Genomic DNA, 17315 nt, shown 5'->3' on the forward strand with positions numbered 1-17315 from the left:
TTTTGATGGGAGGAGTTTCATGCCTCCGGGATGGAGGGAGGATAGTGGGGCGCTTAGGTAGAGCCCTTCTAAACACCTTCCTTCAGCATCTTTTTCCACAGCCGCCTTTCCGCGACGTGGAGTGTCACTCAGTCAGTGTGCGTGGGGCCGTGTATAGTGGAGCAGCTCAGATCCAACACCCCCCTCCCCCCAGCTCCCTCCTCCTCTTCCAAGCTTGGGACTTATCTTAATATGGGATACGGCTAAGTGGACGCGGGGGTCTCGCTGATCTACCTCCGCTGAACAGGCACAGTAACTTTTATTTGGTTATTAAAATGATGATTTTTATGTATTTTTTAGAATTGCATGACTGGCCGGCTCAAATGCTCTCACAGGACGTGTGTGACCCACGATCCATAGGTTTGCCACCAATGGGCTAAATGAGAGTGGATGGTTTAAAACGGTAACGCACATGCGTATGATGTCCTTTCTGAGCACTGTTACTAAAAATCTAAAAGTCAAATGAGAGCTCGTTATTGCATGCCGCAAATTATATGATGAAAATGGATGAAATGCATATGTACTCGACTCCTCTCTGTATTTTATCATTATTAATGTTACTTTCTTTTGCCTTTGCACGCTCCGTGCAGCCAGCCGGCGGTCCCGACGTTTGCCCCGACTGCTCTTGACAGTGAAGATGTCTCGTTTGGAGAGAGAGACTGCCACAGCAGCCCCGGAAGTATGCTAAATTTGATTTTTAATACACTTAAATTTCCCGTGTCACATGCTGCTGCAACTGCAACTATTAATCAATATTAGGTAGTCTAATGCAGTGATTCCCACCCAGTGTGCCTTAAGAGATCCAATTTCATTTAATCAATTAGAACATTCTGTATTTACGACAAATAACTCAACTATGTGTGCCAGCGACGTACAGTGATAGCTAGGACAATTAAAAATGGGAAATACATGACCCGTGTATCTACTTTTTGTGCCTTTTTTTTTTTTTTTTGTGCCGTGAGTGTTTTCCAACGTAAACACTGGTCTAATGTCATCCGATGCAAGAGCTGTATCAACATTAAATAGATGTTTATATATTTGAATATATTTCATATAGGTAAATAAGGTAACTAAACAATAAACTAAATATTAGAAAGAGCTCCAATGATGTATCACAACCCTGGTATTTACAGATACATACATATTAGTTAAATTAATAACACCATAACTAACCATCATTATCTTTGAAAAGGCATAAATCATGTATTGGATTTTATTGGAGGCTGCAGGCGTACCTAATGGTTTGACCAATGGCTGTATTGTGCCACCTCGTGCCGGTTGTGTTGTTAAAAAGAAGAAAAAAGACCAATTTATGACAGTAACTTGAACATTCCAATGCACGGGTCAGTTTTAACAGCTGGTTGCCTGCGGCAACCATATGCAAATGATCAAACATCAGAAAGAAAAGATAATTCATTTCCATTTATCCACTTTTTAAAAAAAAAAAAACCATTAAATTCATACATACAGTATTCCCAATAGTGCGTGGGAATTTATCGCCTAATTGGCCTTGAAGCATTAACAATGAATTATTAACTGTCTAATAATTAATGTGTAAAACTAACTTCACTTTCATCCATCTCACTAATGAACAATCACTGGAAGATGGGCGTGATGACATTTACCAGCTGTTCTCCTGCAATCCAACTGGTGCTGCTTTCCCCTATGATTGTATCAGGGGTTGCCCAAGGTCCCCGTGCCCCCGCTCAAGCAAACCCTGGACACCTACCTGAAGTGCGTGCGACACCTGGTGAAGGACGAGCAGTTCCACAAAACCAAGGCCATCGTGGAGAAATTCGGAGCGCCCGGCGGCATTGGCGAGGTTCTGCAGAAGACGCTCCTGGACAGGAGGGACAAGATGGAAAACTGGGTATAAACGAGGGCTGGGACAAAATACAGATATCGAAGTGTTGCGTATAATTTTTTGTTGCGGCGCACGATGAAATGTTGAGATTATGCCAGCTCAACGTTTAATTATACAGTACAGTGGTGGCTTGAGATGCGAGTGACCCGACCTAGGAGTTTTTTAAGTTACGAGACATCGTTGGGATGATTATTTTTTCTTTGTTTTTTGCATTGTCTTGTGATACGAGCACCGTATAGCGGCGGTGAACGCAATTCGAGACACTTCACAATCAGCTGAACTTTGCCAAATAGCGAACCATTCTTCAAAAAAGAGGCTTCGATCTGTTTATCGCGACTCCCAGTTGAAGTTTACTGTCAAACTAAACATCAAACTCAGGGAATTACTTGCACATTCAAAACAAACATATAGCTTGGGCTTTAGTCTGTTAGCTTAATGCTAATGCGAACACATAATGGGTAACTGATATTTGAACAAAAACGGTGCAGCGACACATTTACATATACAATATAACCGTACTCATAGTCATATATTTTTTATCCTCTGTGATGAGCCGAGCCGAGCTGAGACGTCTATACTGTACAGACGTCCATGTGCAGTATACACATTTGTTTGTCTTATACTGCGCCCCCCAGGTGGCCCAGGCACACAGCAGCACAATGGCCATCTAATTGCGGCAAAGTGTGACAAAAACGGTTTCATTCTTTTAAATTCTGTTTAATTACGTCACTGCGGAATGTTTTTATAAAATACAATATTATAGAATGCTATTTTTCTCAAGAATAAAAAAAAAATAATAATAATAATCCCCAAAATTGTTTTTGGGGAGGCTGGAATGGCATTCCCATTCATTTCAATGAGGTAGCATGATTTGAGATATGAGTGATTTGAGTTACGAGCGTGGTCACAGAACTTGTATGCCAAAAAACAGCTTCAATTTTCTTTTCTTTACCTTTTGGGAAAGTGCACCATCAATAGTTCGCCTTGCGGTCAGGGACCGCAACACTATCAGAAGCATGGACATACATTCACAACCTAAATTTCAATATTTGTCCCATGAAATAATTGTAACTTATTTCCAACGGTCTATGCTCTTTATTTTGTAGCATTTCTCTCGGTTACACTGCTTCTAGGGCATGTACGTAGATGTTAGGATTTTTTTGTCCAATCAGATTTCAGCATCTATGTGTTGCCATGTCTATTTATTTTGCCCAGTGCATTTATCAGTAGTTGTGGCTGATGTAAATGAAGTTATATTAGCTATAGGACTTTCTTTAACCCATCAGATTTCAAGTTCACCCTCACAGGGCCATTTTTCTGTCCTCTGATTGGTTGGTCCGGACAAAACTGCCAACTTTGACTAGCAGAACACGTCTTGTGATACCGCATTAATACATTTAATAATCAGCATCTCTGGTGACTCTGATCTATTTAACTTTTTGTGGTTTTGTTTTATGAGATAAATATTGATTCTGAACTGCTCCAGAAGATGTATGTGGCACAGTTGCATGTTATGTCACCTTTTTTGTATAGTATTGATGGGTTCTACATGTGACATAACAGTGGTGGTATTAGGAGGTGGATTAAGTCTGGTAAGTACCAAATGCACTGCCTGCCACCAAGATCAAGAGTTTGTATTCTTTTTAGGAAACAAATGATGCAGACAAATGTAACAGTAAAAATGCACAACAACGTGGGATAAAATGTAGATTATTATACCTTCAGGGAAACAATGGTTTAACAGTGGCATGTTACACTTAAATGTGCTCTTTTTGTACCCTTGATGCTTGACCTTTCGCTGGAAATACTTGTACATAAAACAGTCACCATTGAATGTAAAAAAAAAAAAAAAAAAAAAAAACAAGCCAACGATAGAAATCGACTATTACCGCACCACCAGTATTTCGGCATTTCTTCAAGAGTTACATTCAGCTTTGCTTCAGTCCTTAGCAGCAGTCATCTGTATTGAATCAATCAATTTAGCACATCAGCCTGGGGCCATCTGGCATCAATTAGTTGAACATCCTCCCTGTCTTTTACCTAAAATGATAAACACATGTAATGATCCTGAAAAAAGGACAAGTAAAGAAGATTTATTAGAGGCTCTATTTGTTGTTGTTGCTTCGATAGTTCGAAGAGACTCTGGGTGACAGGTCGCAACTCAAGCCGGCTCAGTGATATCCATCACAGCTCCCACTCTGGCTGGGCCTCACCCACGCTCTTTTCGCATCCAGCAGGAATGCACCGTAACGACGTTTCTACTCGGTTGCGCTCAAGTCCCCCAACTCTGAACATAATCCCTCAAGTAAAACAAATCACATACTCCAGTTTTTCAAATCCTCCAGGTGTACGACTACTGGCTGGAGGACATGTACCTGAGCAACAGGTTGGCCCTACCGGTCAACTCCAGTCCCGCCATGGTGTTTCCTAAGCAGACATTTAAAGATCGTAAGGACGCCCTCAGGTAGGTAACAGAGTTTTGTTTCCAGCAGATAAAGACTTTGTTCGAAAAGATCCAAAAAGATTAACTGAAGAGCAAACATTCAACATTCCCCCAAGCACTGATCATTGTAATTCTAAAATGCTAACATTGATACTCAAAACAATAAGAAATGGCGAGCATCATTTTGTCGACACAATGTTCGCCAGTGGAAAGATCGCCATTTGCTTTTGACAGCTTTGATGCCATAACTGAATATTTCCAGAGCACCACATGCAGCTGGTATGACCCACTGCCACGGACAATTATTTAATTGGGAGTGACAAGACTAAGCTCCCCACCGAGGCCGTGAGTCAGGCCTCATTTAGGGGTGTGGTGTTCAGCGGATGCCCCCTTTGCATTGATCTGTCTTCGGAACATAATAACGGCAAAGACGAATGACTAGCAGCATAAAAGCTGACAAGCTGCCGTGTTTTCCCTCGTTTCCCACGTCGCCCACACACATAAACACAGATGAGCATATGCGAGCGTTCCCTCTGTAGCCCGGTAATTTCCACTAACGTGATTACCACCGGTACTTAAAAAGGCGGGAGTGCACCTCATCCTGATTGCTGGCCAGAAGACATTGTGTTTTCAGCCAACCCCTCAACTTTCTAATTCAGACTCCTTACAGATACGCTGCTCGTCTCATCAGAGGTGTGCTAGAGTACAAGGCCCTCATTGATGCGTAAGTCACGCAAAGCTTGATCAGACTGTGATGAAATTATGAGGCAAGTCTCAACGTGAGGGCTAATGTTTCTCTCTCAGGCGAGCGCTCCCGGTGGAGTTCGCCCGAGGCCAGCTGGCTGGGACCCCTTTGTGCATGGAGCAATACTCCCGCCTGTTTACCTCATACCGCTACCCGAGCCTGAAGACAGACACGCTTAAGGTCCGCGTGAACGCAGCCTCCGCGGCATCGGAGCACATCATCGTGGCGTGCAAAAAGCAGGTCAGGGCGCTAACATTTGTTGCTCCAGTCCGCGTGGGACAAACTGCGTGACCATTGAATGCGTCAATGTGCACGTACACATTAAACCCTTGGTGGATCTATGTAGGCGCACCGTGGAGAAGACAGGAGGAGGCTCTTTTAATCATCGGACCTACAGCTCCCCTGGGGGTTTGAACGATGGAGAATGATCTTTCCAAACTAACAGAACATTGGCGCGTAATAGCAGGCTATGGAGCTAATTAATTAATTACACGCGCCTCGTGTTAATTGCCAGCTATTAAGCAGGTTTCGATTCCCATTTGTGAACGGGCAGACAATTTAAGAGTGCTGTCCTTGCTTCCTTCTCATCAAATTGAACAAAGTCAGCTAGTTTTTACCCACCTAAACTAACTAGTACTGTTGGGGTGCGTTTGCTAACTGTTTGCTAGGGATAAGCCCACATTTCTGCTCAGAATAAAGTGGGCTTTTAAATCAACCAACTGTGGAACCGCACAGTCAGGGTTTTCATCTGGCTATGTTTCTGACAGCCATCAATCTGCAACACACAAGGGCCAATCCCCTTGGAGACATCGTCAGTTAACTGAATTACAACGGATTAAATCTACCACTTTGTCTGAGAGCTTCCTTGAGTCGCAACATTACCTGATTATAGCACAGGAGACAGATTTGGGGTTCTTTACACTCTTAGCAAGCAACATATTTTCATTTTGTGTCCTTTAAGTATGAGGCAAAGAACTGTGATTGTTATAAAATGCCTGATTTGTGGTGGCTATTTTTCTCTGTACAGTTTTTCGCGTTGGATGTAGTCGCCAACAGCAAGCCGCTCAGTGAAACAGAGATCTTATCCCAACTTGAGAAAATCGTGTTAATGGCAGGAAACGCTGAAGAGAGATCTCCTCCTTTTGGTATCCTGACATCTGATGGGCGAACAGAATGGGCACAAGCCCGAGACATTCTGATAAAAGGTGCTAGTATCCAACATTTTTAACCAAAATTCAAACTCGGGCTAATAAATATGTCTATCTTCTAGATCAAACCAACATGGACTCTCTGGCCCTGATAGAGACTTGCCTGTGTGTGTTATGCCTGGATGAGGCCAGTGGGACAAAGCCCACTGATACCAACAGGGCTCTGCTCATGCTACACGGTGGTGGGTGGGAAAAGAACGGCGCAAATCGTTGGTATGACAAGTCGATGCAGGTAAGGCCGATGACGCATCCGCTGTCCCTAAACGTAGTTGGGTCCATCAATTAAAGTCTCTACATCCTCCTAGTTTGTTGTAGGAATGGACGGAATATGCGGAGTGGTGTGCGAGCACTCCGCGTTTGAGGGTGTGGTTTTGGTGCAATGTTCGGAATATTTGACAAAACAAATGTAAGTTGCTGCAGAAAAAGACTACATTACATCAAAAGTTGAATGGAAATCCATATTTTGTTGTTGTGAACAGAACCAGGACCACATTAGAGGCTGCCAAGCCAGCCAGTAATCGAAAGCTTCCGGCCCCAAGAAGACTCTTATGGAAATGTAACACCCAAATCCAGGGACTCTTAGTGGCATCCAGAGAGCGACTCCAGAGGTAAACCATCAAGAAAACTTCTTTCCAGAGAGGCCAGGTTTTATACGTTTTTTTTTGTTTTGTGTTTTTCCTCCAGGCTGGTGAATAATCTGGACATGGACATTTTCACATTCAAAGGTTATGGAAAAGAATTCATCAAGAAGCAAAAAATGAGTCCGGATGCATTTGTACAAGTGGCCCTACAGCTTGCATTTTTCAAGTAAAGAATTCACTTTCAAAATACCGATCACTGTTACGGGGATGTTGCGCTGACTCACTTATCTTGTGCTCAGGTGCAGCGGAAGGCTGGTTTCCACGTATGAGAGCGCGTCCATTAGACGTTTCCGGGACGGCCGGGTGGATAACATTCGCTCTGCCACTGTTGAAGCCTTAGCTTTTGTCAAGTCAATGACAGACGAGAGGACCGCTTACACCGTGAGCCATTTTTCTTCAGTTTACTTCCCCATGTTTGTTAATCGAGCCCTCTCTTCACAGGTGCAACACAGCCACCACGCCAAACAGATGATCCCTCCAGACATCCATTAAAATATTGATGATAGAACCTACCTGTGACTGGTGTTTTTCGATTTTCTTACAGGAAAGTGAAAAAATGAAACGACTGAGGGATGCAATAAATGCCCAGACAAATTACACAATTGCAGTAAGTGTGACAATGCTTCATCTAACGACTACTGGTTTTAAAAATCACCAGTAAATCACAGACTGTGTTTGGAATCCAGGGAGAAGGAAATGAGAGAATGATTCCAAACACAGTCAAAGTCCTGAATGGAGTGAGGCTATGAAAAAAAAAACAACATTGGTTTCCAGATGGGTACTAAAGACCCTGACCCTTAATTCTTATACTTTTAAAACATGTTGTTAAGGCTATTACAGGAATGGCAATAGACAATCACCTCCTGGGACTACTGAAAAGCGCCAAGGAGCTTAACATGGAGCGTCCTGAGATATTTTGCGATGAAACCTATCTGGCTAGTAACCAATTCATCCTGTCCACTAGTCAGGTATAGTTATCACTTCAGATCCAAGACATTAAGATGGAAAATTGCAGATCCAGTACACAATGATTGCTTCACTTGAACATCTTCTCTCCTCTGGTCTTCAGGTGCCGACCACGGTGGAAATGTTCTGTTGTTATGGTCCGGTGGTGCCCAACGGCTACGGCGCCTGCTACAACCCGCAGCCAGACCACATCATCTTCTGCGTGTCCAGTTTCTGGGAGAGCACGCAGACGAGCTCGGCCGTTTTTGTCAAAGCGCTGAACGAGGGCCTGCTGGAAATCAGGGACCTGTGCGACACTTGCGGCGGCGCCGCTACGACCAAGGTTGTGGAGGGCTGCCAGGGGGTAGCAAGCCTCACAGATCAGGGACATAGCGCAGCTACCACTCAACCAATCCTCCACAAACTTAGATTTTAGCTAGGTCAAGATGGATCATCATTGTCTGTGCAACATAGTTAATTTCACCTCAGAATTCGAGGCCTGAACATTATCATGAGATTATCGTAGGTAGATATGATATTAGTTTTGTGACTGCCTGACTTGGCAGACAAACTGGTCAGCAGCCTTTAGGAAACCAAAGCCATGTTCTCCTCTTTCAGAGTGACTCGAGTGATTCCCGATGTCTAGTATTGTACACATATTCGCATAATCGTGGTTCATAAATATAGTAGTGGTGGCCATCTCTGCTCTTTTAAGGTACCAAATGCATGGATCCATTTCAAATGTGGAATTCAGTTCTGTGCAAATGTGATGCTGCTGATACTAAAGTTGCCAAAGAGGCTGTGTGCAGAAGCCACACATGCTATTCTATAAATGTAGCTAATAGAATATAAATGACGATCTGTGTTGGAGTCTTGAGATGTGTATGTAGGTGTGTTCTTGATTATAGCAATAATACTTTAAAGCAAGACATAGTGTAAGTGGTGAATGAGGCAAACCACTGTGCTCATGTGTACAGGAAATTAAGTTATTTTTGTAGACATACCGGTAGTTGTAAAGTAGGGTCAATGGGCAATACCATATATATTAGCCCAGTGAGGGTATACTATATGTGCAATTTATCACATTCTTATATTTATTTGTCAAGGGACCAAGGTGCCATTTTTTTGATAGTTGTCATTATTAGAGTTATATTTACAATTGTGGCGGGTAGTTCTGGTGGAGTTTAATGTTTAACGTAATGTAAGTCAATTGTTGAACTGTCACAAATCATGCAGCAGTGTTGTCATTCTAGCCATGTCATACACTTGTACACATAAAATTTGCAATGTTTCTGTAGTACAATGCAGATTATATGTCCAAAGCTTATATTATGTTCGAAATGTATTATTGTTAAATTGTGCTATAAAATATATTATTTAAGAGTATTCAGAAAAAAATTATGCCTTAAGAGATGGTAAATTTATTTTACAATATCTTCCAGCTGTACTAAGTAAATATGTCTATTGGAGTTTTACATCGGCTGTTTTGTTCGGAATCATGAAAAGTAAAGAATGTGCTGTCTGTGTTGTTCAATAATTGATTGTGTAGGTAATAATAATTGCAATATATAAGAACAGAGCACTATATTGAGCCAATGATGAATGTGCAGTTATAGTTCAGAAGTAAGAGTATTTTCTTGAATATTATCTAATTAAAATGTGCTACAATACATATGAATATATAATGTAAGAGTCAGAAGTAAAATAAAATCATCTGAAAAGTAAGGATGTTTTTTTTTTTATAGAATGAATTTTTGTGTACTTGTCTGTCGTGTGCACTATTCTAAACCTGGAATTTCCCTATTGAGGAACAAATAAAGGCTTATTGTATACTGTATTTCATAGTACTATTCTATTACACGGTACATTAAAATAAAAAGAACCAATACCAAATGCTGCAAGGTTAGGGTCGACTTTTCACAACACTGAAATTCAGATCCTAAACAAAAATCTAAGAGATGATGATCATCGGAACTCAAACTGGAATAGCATGCACGGGAGCTAGCAGCACGTACACTTGGGAGAAAGCCAAATTTACTTCCCCATTGGTTTGACCCCCCCAAATATTCAACACCTCATGTAGCTTTCATGAAGTGGTCTAACTGACTTTGGAGTTGTATACATCGTTCAGATCCATAATCTCATCGTAGTAATTAAACAACTCTGCGTGTTAATTGTTATCATAGCTCATGTTGTGTTTTATCACTGCATCTTCGCTCAACCAATTAAACAAACAACAACACAGGCTGACTGAAACTGCATTTGCATAAAAGCACACAATTAGTCACCGCACTACCACCATCCAACAAACTGATTTACATTTGCGTATGAGAGACTTTCAGTGACGTACAGTCCAATACTTAGAAGATGGATTTGGATGCCAACCCATTTCGCAGAGGACAAATGACTCAATCATATACTTAATAAGCATCCATTCTTCTTTGTAAGGTGCAATAACGGTGTCCTTGGGGAATGCAAAATAAGTCCTTCGGCGGGTGAATGTTACGGGCTGTTCTAGCAGGAAACTTCCAAAAGAAGGCAGGGATACTTTTCCTGAATGTCCTGTGTAGTCGATATTTGGTTCAGGACTACTACTAATTTCAGTCATGGACGAAGCAGCATTGAATGTTGGGACTTAGGAGTCTTGTCCAGTCTGAATGTCATTATTGAAGCAACCTGAGGGATAAACAACTGTTTCTATCACCTCACTATGCACCTTCAAGTTTATCGACAGAGCATCAACCCGGGTCATCTACAGCAAACGCTAAGGGCGACAACAGGGCAGTGGCAGTTGACATCCGGATCAATGGCGGATGCCCACCTGGAGACGCCAACGCCAATAAACGCCGGTTGAGCCTTACATGCTGACCACTATTGACTCAAAAGGCACCCTCCTGACCTGTTTGCATCTAGGAGAAAGGACTGTGCTTCAACTCGACAAATCACTTACACGGTTAAAACAAGAATCCTCACAAGTTCTCGAAACACGAATCACCGTACAGAGAATAGTAATTAGGACAATTAGTTCAACCCCAAAAAATCCCAAGAATAATAATATCCAAAACTAGCTAATTCAGAGGCCACTGAGCAATGATACAGCTCCCTTTGAAAACCTGACATTTTCCCTCCCCAAATGTCCTTTTTGTCTTGTTTCTCCAATATTGACATTTAGGAGAGAATTCAAAGAAAGTGCCGCTGCCATTGTTGCAATTATTCAATTAGGGCAGAGTCTATATAATTAAGATGCCCGATTTCACTCACAAAGGAATTCTGATAATAGCCACCGTGGCATTTATGGGGCAGGGGGAGCGCTCCCAGGCCAGAAGCTGCATTTACAAACCATCTTGAAGCCTAATTGGGCAAGAAGTGAATCCCCATTAAATGATATGTGGCGATGTAGTGAAAAAATGAAGCGCTTCATGAGAAAAGCAGATTATACTGACAGACAATTCAGCATTATATTCATTCAAATAACAGGTTGCATAATGGCTGTTGACATTTTCCACATCTGCAAAGAAGAATATCAAAATGACTGAATCACAATATGTTGCAAACACCTGCAATGGAAGACAACTTCAAGCTCTTCAGCTGGCTGTCAACATTTGCAGCTGTTCAGATTTGTCCTAATGAGGTTCCGGATGACAATTTGATACCCATTCATCTCTAAGTAGATCCCCCCCCCGCCGCTAACTCCTTGAAAGTGCACAACTTTTTTCCTCAAAAAAACAATTCTTTGCTGGTGTAAGATGGCTGGTCTTAGCGCTACTGTAAATGTAGCAACTAGTTGGCACCCCAATGATTCATTTTGTGATTGGAGGATCAATAACCAATTTTAAGATGAGCCAGTGGAAGAAGATCCAGATTGCGGGGGCCGTATTTTGCTGTGGAGCGTAAATCTCAGCCAGTGGATGTGATGTTCTGGTCTGCCACAGCCGCCGCTCTTGGGAATGATTTATGCCCCCTTGGTCCTGCGACACGCCATGTCGTGCCCCGGCTCTCATCAAATACACCTGGGCTAATTTAAGTGCCCCCGGGGAAAGAGGTTACTGAGTGAAAAGTGGGGATGACGAAGTGAGTGGGCCAAGGTGTTGAGTCCATGGAAAAAACAACTACCATCATAATCACTTTTATTGAAGGACTGTACATCAATTCACTCAGTTGTCAGAAGTCAGACAAGTGAAGATCAGTTGCAAGAGGTCAGACCCAAGTGAAGATCCTGGAAGGTAAACGGTTGTGCCAGGCGCTCATCTCTGACATTAGAGTCAATCATCCACAAAAGCACCACGCAGAGGCAGCAGCATAAACGTTCTCTTTGCATCAGAGTAACAACCGTTAACCCGACCGCCTGCCTCCCAGCTAGCATACAACCCAGAGTCGGACGTGAGTGGATGCAAGGCGACAGTGAGGAGAAAGTTAGATGGAATCAATTTGTTAGAAGAGCCGCGCTCTCTTCGCAGAGCGCGTCTCGAGTAACAGCGAGAAATTTATGCGCTGGCCATGGCTTGTGCAGGGACGTCTCATCAGGGTTGACAAGTGAAAAGCGCCACCAGGCAGCTAATAGCGACGCTTGTCACAGTGGTAAATAAAAAGGCATGAGTTTGCATGGATTCATACGAGTTAGTCTGAGCCGTTGTGCCAGACGTTGGCGTCGAGTGTTGCCGTTCGGGATGGGGGTTGACCGAGGAGAGCTAAAGAGGTGTGCTTCAGCAAACACCCGCTCCCGAGAGGCCATTTGTCCTCATATCGCCATCCCGATGGAGCAGCGTTTTCAGGACGCAGAGGTGACAAAAGAGAGGGGCCCCTCAGGCCCACAGCTGCCAGTGACTCCATTACTCTTGGAAGTCTGGAAAATCAGACGCATTCCGCAGAGCAGTGCCCGTTTCCTGACTCTGCCAATTAATTTAAGAATCAGCTGGTCCAGCAGATGCAAGAGCAGAGGTGTGCTCTGTCACTTGTTTGGCAGAACAAACCTTTCAGTGTTTCACTGTCAGAACAAGAGGCCCACTTTGACTCACTTTTTCTGTCCCTAGCAACAAAACACCACATAGGGATCATTCATGGACTTGAGGGTCACTGTTTGGCCAATGGACTAGCCAAGGCCATAAACATTCAGAAGTGACAGGCCTTATATCCAGTTTATAATATCAGTCAATTTGTCACAAAATCAACGCTGATGCAAGACAGTTTGAAAACCATTTGAAAATTGTAGCTAAAGGCTCTACAGATGAGGTAGACTAAGCGAAAATTCAATGTAGTCCCAGCTCGTCATGTGGACTTCAATAAATTTAACCCAACCATTTAGTGGTATAACGAGAGATATGATGATACAGATTAAGAAAGTAATGAACCACACAGCCAAAGTAAAATCCTTCACAGCTTTGGTCCAGGTACCGTCTGCCCATTCTTGAGCTCATTTATGTTTATTTACTTCCAGGGGGCTGTGAAGGTAGATGAAGCGGCAGCGGCGAGAAGCGAGCCATGCCCAAAGTAATGGTTCCCATCTTTAATGAGCGGCTGGGGAGCGCAATATCTGGTGACGGAGAGGGTCCCTCGGCTGAGAAGCTTGTCACGGAGGAGCGGTGGCTCCTAAATCTTACCATTATGGCTACAGGAAGCGTGACAATAGCTCACTCGGGAGACGCAACTTCAGATTTTTACGAGCGTTTGGGTAATTGAACAGCTGGAGTGTCTAATCCACTTATCCGTAAAGAAAACGTATCCTAATGAAATGACTGGTGAATCCTCTTTAACCCCTCCTGCTTGGCTTTCTCTCTTTAGTTTGTCACCGAGATCTGAGCACGGACCAGTGGCACTTGGCTCGGGAGCGATGGCGTTTTCAAGGGAACACGTGTCTCGGTGTAAATAAGCCTGTCTGATTAGACTCAGGTTCATATGTAGCCACAGACAGGTTGGCCCCTCAAAGTCCACATTTCCGAGAAACCGGCTTGCCAAACAGCTCTTGTATCCACACAGTGAAAGACAAAACAACATCTCGCAAAGTGACAAATAGTCTACTCTGCCACAAAATAGACTGCATGGATATTGTTTTGTTGAGGGGACATCTGCTTCTGAGAATTTTCTCTAAAAATCTTATATCAAGGCACTTGAACTTGACAGTTTAACGAATCCAAGTGCGTAGCTGCGATCATCGACTCGATGTTTTGATTTAAAATGATGTTAACATTTTCAGTGCTTATGCCTGTCATCCATAAAATGTTAAATTAAACAACCAAGTGAGTCTTTTGTTAGCAGTGAGGAAGGCGTTCTGAATTTTACCGGATTGTGACATCACAATTCGCATAATTTACATTCTACTGCCAGTGCACAAAGTTTCTCCACCTATGACTTCGCATGATTTGCAATTGCAATCACCGCCTCTACTAGTGAAAATATCAAAATGATACTTTCATCTCTGTGTGAGGTCGCTTTTCTCTTCAGTCTCTGAACTGCTTGAGAGCAAGTAGCCGCTGGACTTGTCGCAAAGCCCTAGTCGTCATGGTCACGAATGCTATAGTCGGAGGCGGGGTGAGGTGAGCAATGGCTCATTTGCATAAGTCAGGACTGCCCCCTCAAAATAGGGTAATTTTAGCAAGACTAGAAAATTAGGGATACATGTGGGGTGTAACACTTCATCCTTGCCGTATTTCGAGAAAAGCATGTCCCAGTCATGTTATTAAAGCTATGATCCACAACTATTCTTTTCTTCAAAAGTCATTTTCACCCAAGCCACTGCTAGAGTAGATGACAGAATGCTGATTAAGTCTATCAGCTTCTGACTCATCTTGCTATATTTTCAATATTTTATTTTTTTATATTTAGTGACTATCCTATACATTCCCACACGGGATAACTTGTTGCCGCTCTAAAATGGCGTCGCGGAAATGACTATTTCACCTACAAATGGGAAGCTCCATACATGGACAGTGCGCAGGTCGACTCAGCCATAGTTAAAGGAGAAAGCAATTTAGGCAACATGTCGGACGAGAACCCCCCAAAAAACGTCGAAGACATGGTGCGGAAGCGGATTCTGCTCGTTGTTCGACTGTCATATCGAAGCGACAGAGGTGCTGTTGTAATGCTGAATTCCAGAATTAGGGGGCACCATAAATCGCAGATGATAGCATTAAGCCTTGGGAACTGTTTTACTGTAAAACGTGAAAAATGAAATCATCTCCAGCTGACAATTCATAAAGGCCCTGCCGGGGTCCTATTCTACCCATGATGTCAACCAGCAGCATCGCTGCTGATTTTAAGGTCTGTTTCTTTGGTGTAACAACCGAACGCTTCCTTCCACTGTGAAACCTGTCAGAGGCACAGGGAGGCCTGAGAGCAACTCATTTACTTGTGCCCTTTTGCGTTCATGGGCTCCAAATACATCCCGTCTAACATCTTAGGAAGTGGGTGAGGGGTGGGGGGCTGTTACATTGTGTGCTGTCACCCTAACCGTGACAGCTCCATAACAACTCTGGTGCAAGGTGGCGCCTGGAGGTCCACTCTGTCACAGATTTTCTTTGGAAAAAAAGCACTCGAGACAGCTCTTTGCTATACGGAGGCTCACATACTGACTGCCTTTTTTCTGGTCCTGCATTTCGGTTTTCTTGTTTAACTGCCAAGCAAAATAAAATGAAAAAATATTATCGAGACATCTTTATGTTTGCCGCCACAGGCATCAAACTCAAGGTCCAGGGGCCAGATCCAGCCCACTACATACATTTTATTGGCTTTTGAGTTCAAAATTAGTTATTCAAGTTGTTGTGTAAATGTAATATGAGGCCATCATACATTTAATTAATACATACTGTTGTATATATAATTGATATATATAAATGTTTCCGATGGAAACCGTAACTATGATGTGGCTTGTGACAAAAATTTGTTTGACACCCTTGTTTGCCAGTTTAAAGTAATCCTTTCACCAACCGGGTACATTGGTGCCTCAAATTCCAAACACCCTAATGGTCATAAAATGTGAAAAATGTGTTTTAATACCAGCACAAAAACTAGTGTGGCAGGGTACATTGCGTGAAACTCTCAGCATATCTTATTATCTCAGGTCAGCCAGCATCAAATTCATTTTTTGGGTGTCTACATTATTTGTAGTAAATAATATTTTTTTAGCCCAATTAACTGAAATTTGATTATTTCTTGTGGCACACCTGATGATATCTCACTACACAATAACGTGGTTGTGGATCACTGCTTTAATGGCTTATTCCCATTAAAGTTCCCCAGTTTCATTGTACAATTCAAGTTTTGTGATCTAAAAATAGGACAGAATCAAATCCTCCCAATTGACCAGAAAAGTGCTAGAGGACTCTGCATCTTTTTGCACAATTGTCAAAAAATGTACCGGCATTACCAGATAACTAGCAACACGTTATTGCTCAGTGACTGTTTTTTGTCAATGTCTCCAAAGTGTTCTCTGTCAATTGACTGTCTGCTGTCGTACTAGAGCGGCTCCAACTACCGGAGACAAATTCCTTGTGTGTTTTTTGGACATATTTGGCAAATAAAGATGAGTCTAATTCTGATTCTGATTGACATTGGACTTGAGATGGGTTTTTTACCTTTATTAACAAATGCTACCATGTGTCGGCACTAATCCCGTCCTGATCAAGTCCAAAAGGCTGTAATATGTGGCCTTTGAAACGAGCGGGAAACATCTGTCTCTTGGTTTCTCCCTGACATCTGTTTGGACGCGCTGTGTCAAACTATCACTATCAATGTTTGTATTCATCACTATTATCATTAGTTGTCCTAAAATATTTAAAAGCTGCATCTCTCAGACACGCTGCTAGAAGAAAACTTTTAACTGTTTGCCAGGGAGCAGCATATATTTTTCTCTTTTTTGAAATCTCGACGGGTCTTGCGCGGACACGGAACAGATGGTGTTATCTTCCGCAACTCCGTCAGTGGAAGGAGCAACACGTGTGCAATTAGACGCCCGAGGAGATGCCTTCAGTTCAAAAACAGAAAGAGTAAACCAATCTGCCGTGTGCAGCAAACATCAATAGTTAATTTCTGGTGAATTAGGAGAATTTGACATGCTGGCTAAAATGTGGGGTATTAGAAAATAAGTGTGAATGTTCCCAAGTATATGAAAATGGATATGGTCAGCGGTATGTGGTATTGTTTCTAAATTAGGTGGTTATACAGTAATATGCTGATGTTGACAAAAATAAAAGTATAGAAAACGCTTTCAGTCAAGTTAGTTAGGGTAGGGATCAGGCTCCACCTTACTGTTGGCCTTGCTCCATCTTTCACTCAGGGTGAGTCAGTATCAATCAAATGAAGTTACAATGATAGATAGGCAATCTAGGAATGCCGGGAACAAAAATAACTTCCCTCTCAATCTTTGACCTTCACGGAGATGGCAGTCAGTTTGGTTAAAAGCTACGGCTATCACATAAAAATGGATTTTCCCCTTCGG

General features: G+C 42.5%; 2 protein-coding genes across 3 annotated transcripts in view; one reads left to right on the forward strand and one right to left on the reverse strand.

Moving 5' to 3' along the window:
• LOC133469145 (poly(ADP-ribose) glycohydrolase) overlaps positions 1–17315 on the reverse strand; it is a 45600-nt gene that overhangs the window by 6457 nt on the left and 21828 nt on the right. For both annotated transcript variants that reach the window (XR_009785623.1, XR_009785624.1), the window contains exon 18: positions 1769–1879. The gene's annotated coding sequence lies outside the window, so the exon portion shown is untranslated. The remainder of the gene's footprint in view (positions 1–1768; positions 1880–17315) is intronic.
• LOC133469148 (choline O-acetyltransferase-like) lies at positions 43–9710 on the forward strand. The gene is made up of 15 exons (XM_061755863.1): positions 43–286; positions 630–718; positions 1718–1909; positions 4249–4367; positions 5017–5070; positions 5151–5331; positions 6119–6296; positions 6362–6531; positions 6605–6705; positions 6779–6907; positions 6984–7106; positions 7180–7321; positions 7485–7547; positions 7771–7908; positions 8010–9710. Exons 2-15 carry the CDS (start codon positions 677–679, stop codon positions 8319–8321), a joined length of 1944 nt encoding a protein of 647 aa, XP_061611847.1. The 5' UTR covers positions 43–286; positions 630–676; the 3' UTR covers positions 8322–9710.

This window comes from Phyllopteryx taeniolatus, chromosome 19, assembly GCF_024500385.1.
Source record: "Phyllopteryx taeniolatus isolate TA_2022b chromosome 19, UOR_Ptae_1.2, whole genome shotgun sequence".
NCBI lineage: Eukaryota > Metazoa > Chordata > Actinopteri > Syngnathiformes > Syngnathidae > Phyllopteryx > Phyllopteryx taeniolatus.